Below are 15,000 nucleotides of genomic sequence, written 5' to 3' on the forward strand. Positions count from 1 at the left end.
CCTCAGGCCGTGGTCAGGCCGTGGTCAGGCCTCAGGCCGTGGTCAGGCCGTGGTCAGGCCTCAGGCCGTGGTCAGACCGTGGTCAGGCCGTGGTCAGGCCTCAGGCCGTGGTCAGGCCGTGGTCAGGCCTCAGGCCGTGGTCAGACCGTGGTCAGGCCGTGGTCAGGCCTCCCTGCGTCGCTTCTTTGACTGAAGAGAACCCTGGCAGCCATGCAGAGGTGTGGGTCAGCTATAGGGTCAGCTATAGGGTCACCTATAGGGTCAGCTGTAGGGTCAGCTGTAGGGTCAGCTGTAGGGTCAGCTATAGGGTCAGCTGTAGGGTCAGCTGTAGGGTCAGCTGTAGGGTCAGCTATAGGGTCAGCTATAGGGTCACCTATAGGGTCAGCTATAGGGTCAGCTGTAGGTCAGCTATAGGTGCAGCTGTAGGGTCAGCTGTAGGTCAGCTATAGGGTCAGCTATAGGTGCAGCTGTAGGGTCAGCTGTAGGGTCAGCTATAGGGTCAGCTATAGGTGCAGCTGTAGGGTCAGCTGTAGGGTCAGCTATAGGGTCAGCTATAGGTGCAGCTGTAGGGTCACCTATAGGGTCAGCTGTAGGGTCAGCTATAGGGTCAGCTATAGGGTCAGCTGTAGGGTCAGCTATAGGGTCAGCTTGTAGGGTCACCTATAGGGTCAGCTGTAGGGTCAGCTATAGGGTCAGCTGTAGGGTCAGCTATAGGGTCAGCTGTAGGGCAGCTATAGGGTCAGCTGTAGGGTCAGCTATAGGGTCAGCTATAGGTGCAGCTGTAGGGTCAGCTATAGGGTCAGCTGTAGGGTCAGCTATAGGGTCAGCTATAGGGTCACCTATAGGGTCAGCTGTAGGGTCAGCTGTAGGGTCAGCTATAGGGTCAGCTGTAGGGTCAGCTGTAGGGTCAGCTATAGGGTCAGCTATAGGGTCACCTATAGGGTCAGCTATAGGGTCAGCTGTAGGGTCAGCTATAGGTGCAGCTGTAGGGTCAGCTGTAGGGTCAGCTATAGGGTCAGCTGTGGGGTCAGCTGTAGGGTCAGCTGTAGGGTCAGCTATAGGGTCAGCTTGGGGTCAGCTATAGGGTCAGCTATAGGGTCCTGTAGGGTCAGCTGTAGGGTCAGCTGTAGGGTCAGCTATAGGGTCAGCTGTGGGGTCAGCTGTAGGGTCAGCTATAGGGTCAGCTGTGGGGTCAGCTATAGGGTCAGCTATAGGGTCAGCTGTAGGGTCAGCTATAGGGTCAGCTGTAGGGTCAGCTATAGGGTCAGCTGTAGGGTCAGCTGTAGGGTCAGCTATAGGGTCAACTGTAGGGTCAGCTATAGGGTCAGCTATAGGGTCAGCTATAGGGTCAGCTGTAGGGTCAGCTGTAGGGTCAGCTGTAGGGTCAGCTATAGGGTCAGCTATAGGGTCAGCTGTAGGGTCAGCTGTAGGGTCAGCTATAGGGTCAGCTGTGGGGTCAGCTGTAGGGTCAGCTGTAGGGTCAGCTATAGGGTCAGCACTATAGGGTCAGCTGTAGGGTCAGCTGTAGGGTCAGCTATAGGGTCAGCTATAGGGTCAGCTGTAGGGTCAGCTGTAGGGTCAGCTATAGGTCAGCTATAGGGTCGCTGTGGGGTCAGCTGTAGGGTCAGCTGTGGGGTCAGCTGTAGGGTCAGCTGTAGCTTAATTATGGTGCGTTGACAGGTTGATGAGTGTGGGGGAGGAGCTGGAGGGGCGCCCATGGCTGCGCTCCTCCGGGGGTGCGAGAGCGCCGTCCTGGCCGAGCACATTTATAGGCTCGCGTGGTGCTTTAAGATGAGATGAAGCACATTTGAAATGGACTCGACTCATATTCTCAACCCAGCTGATCATGTGACCTGAGGGCTGACAGCCTCTAAATCATTATGGAACAATTCTGACTGACGGATATTTGGTGTGTGTGCACACACACGCGTTTAAAGAGAGAGTGTGTGAAAGAGGAGACAAGTGGTGGCACATACGTATAAAAGGAGAGAAGCTGGAGACAGAAAGAGAAGACAGAGGTCCACCTGTCTGACACAGAGAGCCTGAGAAAGTGCAGAGGAATGAGTGTGGGGTGTGTGTGTGTGTGTGTGTGTGTGTGCGTGTGTGTGTGCGTGAGAGAGAGAGAGAGAGAGAGAGAGGCTCCAGTGGAATGGCATCCAGAGAATGGCATGGAGAAAAGCAGCTGACAGGAGAGTCACACACACACACACACACACACACACACACACATTCACTGATTGTTATTCTGTAACTATGAGCTCTGATTTTTCATAGAATTCTTAAATGTGTGTGTGTGTGCGTGTGCGTGTGTGTGTGTGCTGATCTGCATATCTAAATGATTAAAGATGATAAAGCCAACCTCAACGATCCAAAATAACAGATTTTATGATTTATGATTTTCAAAATGCCCGTTTTGTTATTTGATTGATCGGCAATTTCAAAAACCTCAATAAAAAGATGCTTTTAGTTTGATTCAGGGAAAAAGGGAAACACAAAAGGGCTTCCTCTCACGTCTCTCCCTATAAGAGCAGAGGGTCATCGGCTGACGTGCAACTGAGGCGTTTCTGAGCGGCGGCGTGAGGAGGCCTGAATACGTGTGTGTGTCACGTTCTAACAGAACACACACACGTGGAAATGTCAGGGAGCACGGCCTCCATGCAGAGCAGCACATGTGATTTATGGCTGATATAAATGGGATCACTGCAGGTAAGAGGATCCCAACAGAGCGCACACGTACGTGAGTGTGTGGGTGTGTGTGAGTGTGTGGGTGTGTGTGTGTTTAGTGGTAATAGCTCTAAGCTGTGATAGCTGCGTATAGATGAGGGGGCATGTCAGTAAACTGATGCTCAAGGGCCAAAATGGCCACAGCGAGCCAGCGCAGCTACACGTTGTGTGTGTGTGTGTGTGTGTGTGTGTGTGTGTGTGTGTGTGTGTGTGTGTGTGTGCAGCACAACGCCCACAGCTTGTGTTAGCCAACACAAACCTCTGTCAGCATCATTCAGGACGGCCCTCGTTCCTTGATGTGCTGAAGACAGAAACAGCCTGAGAATGGATGAAGAGGAGCGGGAGGAAGAGCAGGAGATAGAGACCCTCCAGGAGGCCGTCACATGGGACGGCAAGCCGCTTGGATCAGCACTCTTCTCTCCAGGTTCTGTCCATTTCTGACATTTATCTGCTTTATTAGATTATCTGGGCAGCATGGCTGTCTCTGACACACACCCACCCACACACACACACACACCACACACACACACACACACACCTCGATTCATTACAGCCTAACTGCTTAGTTGGGTTTATGCCCTCTTTAAATTAAAGCCCAGATAAACGAGCACACAAACACTGGTGGATGTGAGCGGAGCAGCTCAAACTGCTCATTGAGGAGGAAATGAAGACACATTGTTTGCCAGCGTATTATCATGCGTGTGTGAGTGGTCATAAGGTTGCCTTTTAACGGGCTCATCTATAGGGACTCTGCTTCCCATCATTAGTAATTCAATTTGCTCTTTATTAGCAGCGCTTATCGGAGGCGCAGCCGGCTCCGCTCGCTCCATATTTCCTCCACCTTTCGTGTTTCTCAGAACTTGAATCGGCCACTTTAATCAGACCTGCAAGTGTTCCTGTGTTGAGCTGCAGCAGAGCTGATGAAGAGGAGGGGCAGCTGAGACGGGACCAGTTAGAGGAGGAACGAGGCGGACAGACCCTGGAGTCCTGGAATAAAGCCTAATGCTAATAGTGATGGTTTTCCTAATGGCTTCTCACTCTATTGAGAGCGGAGATTACAACACGATGGGCTCGAGGTGTGTGGGGTGTACAGCGGAACCAGAGGCTTGAAGGGGCAAGACGAGGAGGAGGGGGACCGTAAAAACAATGATTGCCTCCCATCAGGCTCGGCCCATATTCTACAGTTCGTTAAAACAATCCAATTTGCAAGTGGATAATTATGCATTAGCTCTTTTTTATCTAGTGTAGGGAGAGCCGTGCCAGGGCACGATAGCAGCAGCCCTGCCTGCCTGTTCCTCCGCAAATTACCCGCTATCGCCACTTGTTCGCCATCATGGCTGAATTGGGCAATCAATTAAACTCCTCCCCCCTTATTGTCTGTGCGTGGGGCTTCCTGGGGACCGTGAGCAGCGACAGAGCCGGGATATGCTGCCCCCTGCTGGACATGAACGCGTAGACGTGACCTAAGCTAACGTTACTACTCCGGATAATGATGGAAAAACTATGGCGCAGCAACATCACAGAAGCATCAGGAGCAGCTACGACAGAAGCAAAGATGATTTAACGAGATGCAGCTCCACATCCAGATGACTGCTGAGGATCCTTCAGAGGGCTGAGCAGACAGACCAACCACACACCAGGACGAACCCAGAGCCAATCCCGGGCCTGAACACACTTCAGCTGCTGCACGTGTTCATTCACAGGGTTTTCTAAAGTCTGAAACCGGCCTGAAGAGGGAGCTGCTGCACCTGCTCGTCAGTGGAGAGTCAGTTCAACTTTGAGTCCGACTCTAATTACTGAGTCTGGAGTGCGCCCCCACCCAGTGGGGGGCACATGGCAACAGTGGCCGGTGGCAGCATTAGCACAGCCTAGCATAGCACTGCTGTAATCAGCCACAATATTTGTGCCACTTTAACCAGGGATTTCCACACAAGAACCTAATTACAACAATCTTTCACAGTGCACTTATTAAAATAGGTAAAATAGTACTGGGAACTACTTTATATTAGTTGGTATAAAACATTTCCAGTGCTGATGTCAGATACAATTGTATTTTCTTATTAACAGTCTGTCAAGGATTGGCTTGAAAGTTATTTGATTTTGTCCAATGGAAAGATGTCAGAACTTAATAATGATAATTATGACGTATTAAATGCGTACCTTTAACAAATAAAATGTTCATTATTTTAATTGGGGGTTATTAACTAATCACAGATTTTGTTACGTTGCTGCCTGTGTTTTGCTCAATAATCATTAAAAACAGGACACACAGACTAAAGAGTGTGCACTCCTTACTTGTCCTGGTGACAGAGGTGACGAGTCTTCTCAACTTGTGTCGACCAAAGGACACGAGCTCTCTGGAGGAGGTTCTCCGCGCTCCTGTGGGGCCCCTGAGGGAGGCGGGTGGTCGGCCTGGTGTGGTGAGCCTCCCCCCTGGGGTGCTGCTCACCTTCTCTGAACCGCTGCAGCCACAGAACAATGAAGAAAAGAAAAAAGTGAGAAGAAAAGTGCGGGGTGACGGATGCTGCCGCCTAGTGGTAGCAGACAGAACTACCGTGAAGAAACCAGCTAGATAAAGAACCCAAAGCAACTGTGACAGGAAGCAGCCGGGCACGTTTGCTCGGTGTCGGGCTTCAGTGCAACCTACTGTGAGAATACACATATTCTCTTTTACAATGATAACTTCCCTTTTGGTCTCAGGTAGTTTTTGGAGGATTACGGTTACTGACCTATTAGCTGACCTGCGAATGATTTTCATCTGGCTGTGAAGCTTGAAGGGGCCAGGCGAGCAGGAGGAGGAGGGGGGGCAGGGCAGGATGGTGCGCAGGGTTCCAGATGAGAAGCCTTCTCTGACCCTGCGTTTGTCTGGTGTCCAGTAGAAGGACGATCTTCGTGGCACCGCTGGACCTGCCGCTGCCACAGCCTTCCAGCTGTAATGGCTACTCCTTGAGGAGGTGGCCACCTCCTTTTTTGTTTTTAAGCAGGGCAAGTCAGAGCTGTTTTGGCTTTCCTGAGGGTGTCATCTGTCTCCAGAGCTCTCTGGGGCAGAGGCAGCTTTGATGACATTGATTTTCGGGAGATTTTAGACTGAGCATAAGAGGAGACCCACTTGTACTTGGAGGCTTTAGGGGAGACGCTGACCTGGGTTAGCCGCCGCGGAGGCTTCTTGCCAGGGGTTTTCTTCCAAACTGTAGACGCAACAGTGCTTTCAGCTCCAGGCTTTGAGGGTGGGAGATCATTTCCTGTTTTGCCTGCAGGAGTGGACACACTGCTACTTTGTCCTTTCACATTCTGGGTTTTGACCCAAACAAACTTTGAATTTGTGGAGACAGATTTAGTTGTCTGACAATGGCCGCTGTGACTGGAGAGGTTGCTGGGAGGTTGCTTTGCTAATTTAGGCAGCGCAGCAACCGAGGGTGTGATCGTAGTAAGAACAGCTGGCGCTGCCGTGGCAACGGGGGCCAAACGGTGGCGCCTGTTTGGGTCGGTGCTCCCTGGTGGAAACACACGCCTGCTCTCAGCCATCAGCTGGGTTCCCTCGGTCGCTGAACATGACTCTGCTTTGCTGTGTTCATGGCGAGGAACCAACGGCCCGGCCTGTCTTGATACATTTGTGGTGACTGTCGCTGTGGTCCGGGTCACATCCCTGGGGCTGTGAGGGGCGCCCCCTGATGATACCGGGGGGGTCGCATCTCTGTGGTTGCAGGAGGTGGAGATGAAGGGGTGTGCAGACTGTGGGCTTTTGTGTCTCAGTGAGTATTTTCTCTTCCAACTCCCGTGGTTCTGAGGAGGATCATTTCTCCCTCTGGAGCCGTAAGAGTGCCCCAAAATGGTGCCGTGAGCTCTCGATGATCGCTGAGCTTCCGGTGGCTGAACTCTTGTAAAAGGTGTATCGCCATGGATCCTTTTATGGTTGTCAATAAGATCTAAGACGGATGAAAAGGAGATAGATAACGACATGAAACTACACATATTAAAGGCACTTGATTGTCAGTTTCTGCATATCCTGGAAAACATCAATTACATGCAAAAGGACTTCAAAAGACTTTAAAAGATTCTGTTACTTTATAACTATAATCCATGTATAGTTGCAGCAGTTGGTAGTTTAAAACTAAAGCCTTGAATAAGATGATAAACTAACAAACGTCTTGAGATGGCCAACCTCACTACTTTTACTAAAATATCATTAACTATCATTAGTTTAGAGGACAGCGGGAGAGGCCAGACCTGGCGGGCCCCACATGCTGGACCCGGACTGTGACCTGCTGGATGGGAAACAGGAGCCCCCGCTGGACAGAGTGGTTGCTTAATGATCAAAGCCATTTCAACGATCATATAAAGGGCTTTGATCAGTAGACGATCACAGGTCAAAGTCTTTGATCTTGGCCCATTCTCAACGTTTTCCCAAAACTTCAGAAAAATGCGTTTAGAACTTTTCGAGTTCGGACGAAATGGTAAAAATTACAAAAAACACTAATACCAACATGACAGTTCTGAACCCATAAGGTTCAAAGTTCTGCTGTCGTTGAACGACCACTGGTGACGAATAAAGACATTGTGAGCCTTTTATATGAGAGTTTAATCATTATATAAACGGGCGGAAACCGCCTCTGGCTTGAATGAAGGATCTATACTCGTGTAAAATAGCACATTCGTAAAGATAGCTGAATCTAAATGAGACAGCTACTAAAATAGAACTTTCTGGATTTCTAACAAACCCGATTAAAACGTTACCTTGTAAAACCTCGATTTCTCTCTTGAGCGCCTCTCGTTCCTCCATGTTTACGGCCGATAAACGCGTCATCAAAAAGCGACACGAGTCGGCGCTGACAGATGACGTCTGACAAGGCTTTTGGAATTCGATCTTTTTTCCTCACAGGTAGGGTTTGTTGTAGTTGGGGCGATTGTTTTGTGTTAGGGGATTTGAGGATCATACCACAACTTACTTGTAAACGTATAACAATAAATTAGTATGTGCTGTAACTTGCACTTTGCACCCGTCGTTGTTTGCTACCTGTAAGAAGAGCTGAAGGGGAATAATGAGCGACCTGTTGTACTTCCTGCTGTCGCCTTACTGGAAATAAGAACGTCGTCACAAAGTTACGCTGTCTGCGTTTGACAGCTATCAAAATAAACTCATTTAGGAAAACAACACACGTTTAGTTAGAGAGACGGGAGATTTTAGAAGGGGTTGTGCGGTGGAGCCGAATCTTGATGCCGTCCGTCTGAAGCGAAACAGGAAGTGAAAGTTCAGGCAGCTTAAACCACGTCAGAAGACAAACTTTAAAGTTGGCTTAGGAGCAGAGGTTCCGCTTCAAACGACAATGTTGACACAATTAATAGAATGAAAGATAGGTTATTTATACAGGTTGTTCATAAGGCATTATTTTTAAAGCTTGTATTTTTTGCTGTCAGGTGTTCAGTAAAGGTAGCTAATGTGTTGTTGCTAACAAGTTAGCCTGTCAAAAATATGCTGTTTTATGTCCGTTCTCTTCTCCCTCTTTATGTTTCTTGTCCTTTACTTCTTTTGTCATTATGCTCAAATCTGATCTCTGATCTATAGTCGATAATTGAAATATGAGGATCTGAGTTGAAGTAGTGGTGTGACATTATATCACTGCGTGAGTGTCAAAGCATTATTTAGTGTCATGACTGGACTGATAAATAAAGATAAACATGAAAATAAGATAAATATGAAATCTGTAACAGCTGAATAAAAAAAGGAAAAGATAGATATATATTCATATGTTACATTTTGGGTTTTTATCTTGCAGCTTCACAAAGATGACATCAGACAAATTGTTCTTCATCTTAACCAGGAAACCCGACAAACTTCAACACATCAGCGCTGGACAAATATGCCACATCAGCCAATTCAAATACAGTTTATCATCTTCCCAGAAAACTTTTTCTGTAACGTTTGTGGGCCATCAGTTGTCCTTGCCTTACGACATTGAGGTGGAGTCCCTGGAGGAGCTGAGCGAGGCCGAAGCGGAGCTGCTCCTGGCGCTGACCGACGATGCCGAGAGGCTGAAGTGGTTCCAACGGAGGGATTCTCTGCGTGCGGCATTAGAGCTCAAGGTGGGCATGGTGGTCAATGTGGAAAAGGATGGAGAACAGCTCAGAGGCATCATCCGCACCATCGGGAGGCGGACGGAGCCGGCATATTCTGCTTCTCTGTCTGGAACGTTCTTTGGCATTGAACCACAGGTGAGACGTTGTACATTTATGGTAACTCTCAAATTTGATGACTAAAGAGGAAGTAAGTGTGAGGACAATGGTGTATTAGTCCACAGCTGGACATGAAGTGGTCTCCCAATAGTCACCACATTGGTTCCAAAAACTAAAACAAAGCACCAGTTGAAAGATGCAGCTGACTGTTTCCTTTCAAATACAGTTTTTCCTGCAAATCATTAACATGTTTCACTGTTTAAAAACATCTGTCCAACAGGAAGACGGGGAAGAGAAGAGGGGTTCAAACGGCACCTACATGTACGAACCCTCCTTCAACTGTCCGAAAAGTAGTTGGATTTATGTCCCGTTTACTAAAGTCAGGCCAGTGATTCCCAGCTCCTCGGTGCCGAGTGTGCAGATGGGAGCTGTCCCGCTGTGTGCGGGCGACAGGGTCACATACATCCTCACCGACGAATGTCGCCATGGAATGGTGTTGGGAGTGACGGAGAAGAGTGGACAGACTGTGGTTCAGATCTCAACAGTGAGTAAATAGAACCCATCTAACGCTGAAAAGCCCTCTGAAGGAGAAGAGTTCAGTGTGAGCTGCACTTCCAACTCTTGACTGTGTAATCAGGTGTTTCTCCCTGAAACATTCCTCACACACACGTGCACACGGAGCTCAGGAGACAACCACAAGATGACTAAATGAAAGCTGCTGCTGTTTTCAGGACACTGATGAAAATGGAAAAACCGGTGGAGAGGTTGAAGTTCCGTTGCAGTGTGTTGCTAAAGAGGAGGTGCCAGCAGGTGTGTGGAGACATGAAGCTGTTCCTCCTGGACGGCTCGAATGACTCTAATCCAAACCTCATCTCCATTGCAGAGCCGGAGATTTACCAAAGTCTCTGCACGGATCTGACGGTGAACTCTGTGGTGGAGCTGACGCTGGATCACAGAAGTTTATACGGAATCATCCGCTGGATCGGGAGGCTGCCTGAGCGAATGGAGATGATGGCAGGAATAGAGCTGGTAAACATCTAACCTGATAAACGTGGACATGTTAATGGCATTTAAGAATGGTCCCTGAGAAACTTGTTGATTCTTCTGGACGTGACATCGATAATCTCCTACCTTCAGGAGGAGGAAGTAGGAGTGAATGACGGCACCTTCAGAGGGGAGCGTTACTTCTTCTCTCCCCCAAAGAGAGCTCTCTTTGTGAAGCTCAGCTCCTGCCAACCTGACTCACGGTTTCAGAGCTTATCCTTCAATCAGAGTGAGAGGAAACCAAAAGAGGAAGGTCAGAATCATCCCTCACTTCTGGTTTGCATTCCCAGCATGTCCAACCACATGTTTCCATGCTCTAGCATCAAAGGGTTTCACCCATTTTATCAGAGTGTTTGTGTCTGTGTCGGTGAGCAGAGACAGGTGTCTGCACGTGTTCACCAGCAGGGGGCAGTGCTGCACCAGAATGTGGCAGAAGACACTTTATTTCTCTGTGTTTTGTGTTTCTGTAGAGTGGCACACGGAGGGCAGGCTGGAGACTGTTCCCCCCGTCACCACAGAGCAGGTTGACCACATTTTAATCGGCAGAATGAAGGGAATTCAAGGTCACTGCAACTCCTGCTACATGGACGCTGCCCTCTTCAGGTCAGGAGCATTCAGAGGTTGGATTTTCACTCAAGTTCCAAATGAGTCCAGAGCACCATTCAAGTTGTAAAAAGAAGAACATCACCTGAGAATGAAATGTTAGAGTAGAAATGTTGTGAAAAATGTGTTTGATGGTCATGTGACTCATTCCTGCTCTTAGCTTGTTCTCCTGCTCTTCTGTATTGGACTCCATGCTCTTCAAATCAACAGAACCTGAGGACTCTCCCATTCAGAAGACACTACTCTGCAACATCGTTAACCCTCTCCGCAGGTCTGAGTGTTCATCCGCAGGATGGTTTAGCATTTTTCTGATATGTGTGTGACATCGCCCCCTGTCTGTTGGCTCCAGTAATGGATTTGTAGAAGGACGACACATCATGAAGCTCCGGCAGCAGCTGCAGAAGCTGGGTTACAGTCACTCTTTCACCACAGAGGAGAAGGGTGCGTTGAAACGTCAACTTTGCAGCTGATGTAGTTGTAGCGGGCGTCGTTGCAGCTCTGTCAGAGTGTTGTTAGCTTGGCCTGTCAGGACCGGTGATGTGTCCTGGTTGTCTTCCAGATCCAGAAGAGTTTCTCACCATCATCATGCAGCAAATTCTGGCGCTGGAGCCTCTTCTAAAACTGTACAGCCACAGCACCACAGTGTCCGCACCACCGCATAGGAGCAGCTGATGATGCTGTTTTCTTGTCTTTAGCTCGGCAGGAGGGGAAGTGCAGGAATGTTATTATTATCAGATCTTTTTGGATCAGAAACACAACCTGCTGCTCCCTTCAGTCCAGCAGCTGCTGGAACATTCTTTCCACACTGAAGGAATCAAACTAGCAGAGGTGAGTTCAGTCTTCTTTGTCTGCTCGTGTCATTTGATCAAAGAATAACCTTTTTGTTTCAGACGTGAATATACTGCAGGGCTCAGTGCCCCAGCGGCCACCGGGGGTACTGCAGCCGGGGCTCCCCCAGAAGTTGCATTTGATTGACAGCGCAGTGTATCTTCAGTCTGTGTCCTTCAGTTTTTATTTAGAAATAATACAAGAAAATTAAACAATTCAAAGAGAAAAACCGTGAACTAGGTGTTTCTGTTTTGTCTAAAGATTGTCCGCTGTGAGTGATTCTCCGGTAGATGTTTCCAGACGTGGGTTCCTCACCCCTCTTCTATGTGCTGTTGTCTCCTCATGTCCAGGTTCCATCCTGCCTCATCCTCCAGATGCCTCGTTTTGGAAAGAAATTCAAGATGTTTGAGACGATTGTTCCTTCTCTGGAGCTCGACATCACTGACCTGCTGTCTAAAGGTACCGACCACTGCAGCAAGTGACTGTTGTGGGTTAATGGTGAGCGTCTGTGTGTGTGTGTGTGTGTGTGTGTGTGTGTGCGTGTGTGTTTCAGGCCCTCAGCAGTGCATGCTGTGTGGAAACCTGGCACAGGAAGAGTGCTCCGACTGTTTCAAAGATCCCCTTTTCAGCCGGACGGGATTCAAAATGTTCTGTGAGACATGTTCCGCCCAGGTGTGTGTGACCTGCTGTTATGAGGGTCGGCGTTAGGAACTGATGACCCGTTACATGGGATGACCCTCGACCCTCTGGCTCCTCCACGACCACAGGGGTCACATTTGCTCACGCTGGTGTCTCTGCAGGTGCACACACACCCTCTGCGCCGCTCACACCAGCGCTCTCCTCTGGACATTCCCAACGACTTCCTCCCTCGGAGGAGTCCAAATGTTCTGGCCAGAGACAAACTGGACCTGTTTGCCGTGCTGTGTATCGAGACCAGCCACTACGTGTCCTTCATCAAACACGGCCCCAGCAGCCAGGACTGGATCTTCTTCGACAGCATGGCGGACAGACAAGGTGCACGGTGGCTCCTCACCTCACCTCACTTCCTGTTCTCACGGACTCACCTGAGTTTTGATCTTGCAGGTGAGAGTGACGGCTTCAACATCCCAGAGGTGCGCGCCTGCCCTGAGGTCGGCGCCTACTTGGAGATGTCTCCCTCCGAGCTGGCTGATCAGGTCCCCCGAGACATGAGGGGCGTGGCCAAGCGGCTGTTCTGCGACGCCTACATGTACCTGTACCAGAGCAGCAGCATGTGTCTGTACCGCTGAGCGGAGCCCCGCCCACCGCATGTGTCTGTACCGCTGAGCGGAGCCCCGCCCACCGCATGTGTCTGTACCGCTGAGCGGAGCCCCGCCCACCGCATGTGTCTGTACCGCTGAGCGGAGCCCCGCCCACCGCATGTGTCTGTACCGCTGAGCGGAGCCCCGCCCACCTCATGTGTCTGTACCGCTGAGCGGAGCCCCGCCCACCTCATGTGTCTGTACCGCTGAGCGGAGCCCCCCCACCGCATGTGTCTGTACCGCTGAGCGGAGCCCCGCCCACCGCATGTGTCTGTACCGCTGAGCGGAGCCCCGCCCACCGCATGTGTCTGTACCGCTGAGCGGAGCCCCGCCCACCGCATGTGTCTGTACCGCTGAGCGGAGCCCCGCCCACCTCATGTGTCTGTACCGCTGAGCGGAGCCCCGCCCACCGCATGTGTCTGTACCGCTGAGCGGAGCCCCGCCCACCTCAGTGCCCCGGAGCTTCATTTTAGAGATGTGGCGATGAACCCGCATCAAACTTTGCACGACAAAACGCCGACGGAGGATTGAAAATAGATCATTTTTGGAATTGATGGTTTGTTGCCTGACCTGATGTGATGGAACGGTGCAGCTCCGCTCAGCTCCCCTCACCCCCTCTCACCCCTCACCCCCTCTCACCCCTCACCCCTCACCACCCCTCACCCCCCCTCACCCCTCACCCCCCCTCACCCCTCCTGACCCTGACGCTGCCCCTCTCACCCACTTTATTAGGTTTTACTGGGCCTTTATTGGCTGACTTTCATCATTCCTGACATTTGTCCCCTGCTGGCTGAGGGTTGGATGAGTGGAAGATTTGAAGCAGCTGTGCTGGTTGGTGTGAGGCAGAGGACGGAGCGCCCCCCCGCCCCCCCACCCCCGCCCCCGGCCCCCGCCCCCGCCCCCCGCCCCCCCCCAGTCTGGACGTGGATGTTTCCTTTGTCAGGATGAGTCCGTCACCCTCTGGTCTTGTGATCATTCTTATTTGATTTCTTCCTGTGATGCTCCTGGCAGGGATCAGCGTGGTCTCCTCAGGGGACACTGCTGTGACCTGACCTTCACCAACACGCCACCTGACCTTCACCAACACGCCACCTGACCTTCACCAACACGCCACCTGACCTGCACCAACACGCCACCTGACCTGCACCCAGCAGCGCCTGTTCCAGCCTCGGCCCATACTTGTCTGCGTCTGGGGAGCTTTTGATCCTGCTGTCCACGGCTTTTCCCCTGCATCTGCTGTGATCAGCTCCGCACTAAAACTGCCCCCTATCGGTGCAACAGCTAGCAGAGCATCTCTGCACCCCCAGGAGCTCCTCAGCACTTTGACCACTATTCATCATCCAAACAAGAGGGCGTGCGCGGGGCTCCACCCCAATAACACGTACATAAGTACATAAAGACTTTTGTTTACCGTCCTTTAGACTCACCCCTGTCATTTTCCGACTGTGCTGAATAATGATAATAAAAGTCTGATATTAAACATATGACCATATTCGGGCTTCCTTCCTGTTCCTGAAGTGTTTTACTGAGACCCAAATGTTGCTTTTTTCTCGGCCATTATTTGGATAAATAGTGGCTCTAGCACAGCTCCACTGTGGCTAAAGGTGCCCCGGGTCCTGGTAGGAGCTCCATCCTTTATCCTGTCCTCCAGGACCCCCCCGCCCCTTCCTGCTGTCCATGATGGAGCTCCAGGATCTCGGCGTAGAACCTGAATGTGACTGCGTTTTCTATTCTTTTTTGAAGAATCGCTGAGCGACATTTTTCATTTTATTATTATTGACTCCAGCTCTGGGCTCAAGTTCCTCTTCTCCCATGAGAAGAGCAGTTTTTTATTTTTTATTGGGCACCGTGAGAGTTATGGCTCTCACATCCAGATGCTTTTTCTCTTTCTTATCAGCATTAGTGTTTATGAAGGTGTCATTAAAGCATAAACGCGGCGGCGTTCACAGCTGCCGTCTCAGACCCATGAAGGGGATCCTACGCGCTTCCATGCCCTCCTCTGGGATCCTGCTCCACAGGAGTGTCACGGCCAACGTTGTCAGGCTTTTGGGCCTGCTCAGGGTTCCACCTGCGCACGCTGGAGGCGTCGTTGCCTTCAGTGACGTCACACATCTGACCGCGGATGGTGATGGAGCTAATGGGAATGAATGTGCAGGCGCTGGATCCTTGTCAGGCATCCTGCTCCCTGAAGCTCCATTTGCAATCGCAGCATCACTTTAAAAGCTGCAACAACAGATTAAAAGCAATTTGTCCAGATCTCGGCGAGCACAGACCTCAGAGGAGACGGCAGGATCCAAAACTAAATGACTTCTGATCGCTTTCAACAGGAAATGACAGTGCAGGAGAAGCA

The 15,000-nt window shown here is 50.4% G+C and overlaps 2 protein-coding genes across 2 annotated transcripts in view; one reads left to right on the top strand and one right to left on the bottom strand.

The window, feature by feature from the left end:
* The window catches only part of zc3h3 (zinc finger CCCH-type containing 3), a 34,330-nt gene extending 26,678 nt beyond the window's left edge, over positions 1-7,652 (bottom strand). The window contains exons 1-3 of the mRNA XM_057038978.1: positions 7,459-7,652; positions 5,466-6,650; positions 5,020-5,186 (exon numbers count right to left, since the gene is read on the bottom strand). Coding sequence (XP_056894958.1) covers positions 5,020-5,186; positions 5,466-5,482 — 184 coding nt within the window. The 5' untranslated portion in view covers positions 5,483-6,650; positions 7,459-7,652. The remainder of the gene's footprint in view (positions 1-5,019; positions 5,187-5,465; positions 6,651-7,458) is intronic.
* On the top strand, positions 7,496-14,134 carry cyldl (cylindromatosis (turban tumor syndrome), like). Its single transcript, XM_057038076.1, has 15 exons — positions 7,496-7,603; positions 8,499-8,934; positions 9,176-9,439; positions 9,627-9,705; positions 9,779-9,924; positions 10,033-10,192; positions 10,410-10,542; positions 10,703-10,813; positions 10,892-10,983; positions 11,102-11,165; positions 11,238-11,370; positions 11,721-11,829; positions 11,924-12,042; positions 12,171-12,384; positions 12,454-14,134. Exons 2-15 carry the CDS (start codon positions 8,509-8,511, stop codon positions 12,636-12,638), a joined length of 2,235 nt encoding a protein of 744 aa, XP_056894056.1. The 5' UTR covers positions 7,496-7,603; positions 8,499-8,508; the 3' UTR covers positions 12,639-14,134.
* Positions 14,135-15,000: the final 866 nt, after the last annotated feature.

Source organism: Takifugu flavidus, chromosome 7 (genome assembly GCF_003711565.1).
Source record: "Takifugu flavidus isolate HTHZ2018 chromosome 7, ASM371156v2, whole genome shotgun sequence".
NCBI classification, from domain to species: domain Eukaryota; kingdom Metazoa; phylum Chordata; class Actinopteri; order Tetraodontiformes; family Tetraodontidae; genus Takifugu; species Takifugu flavidus.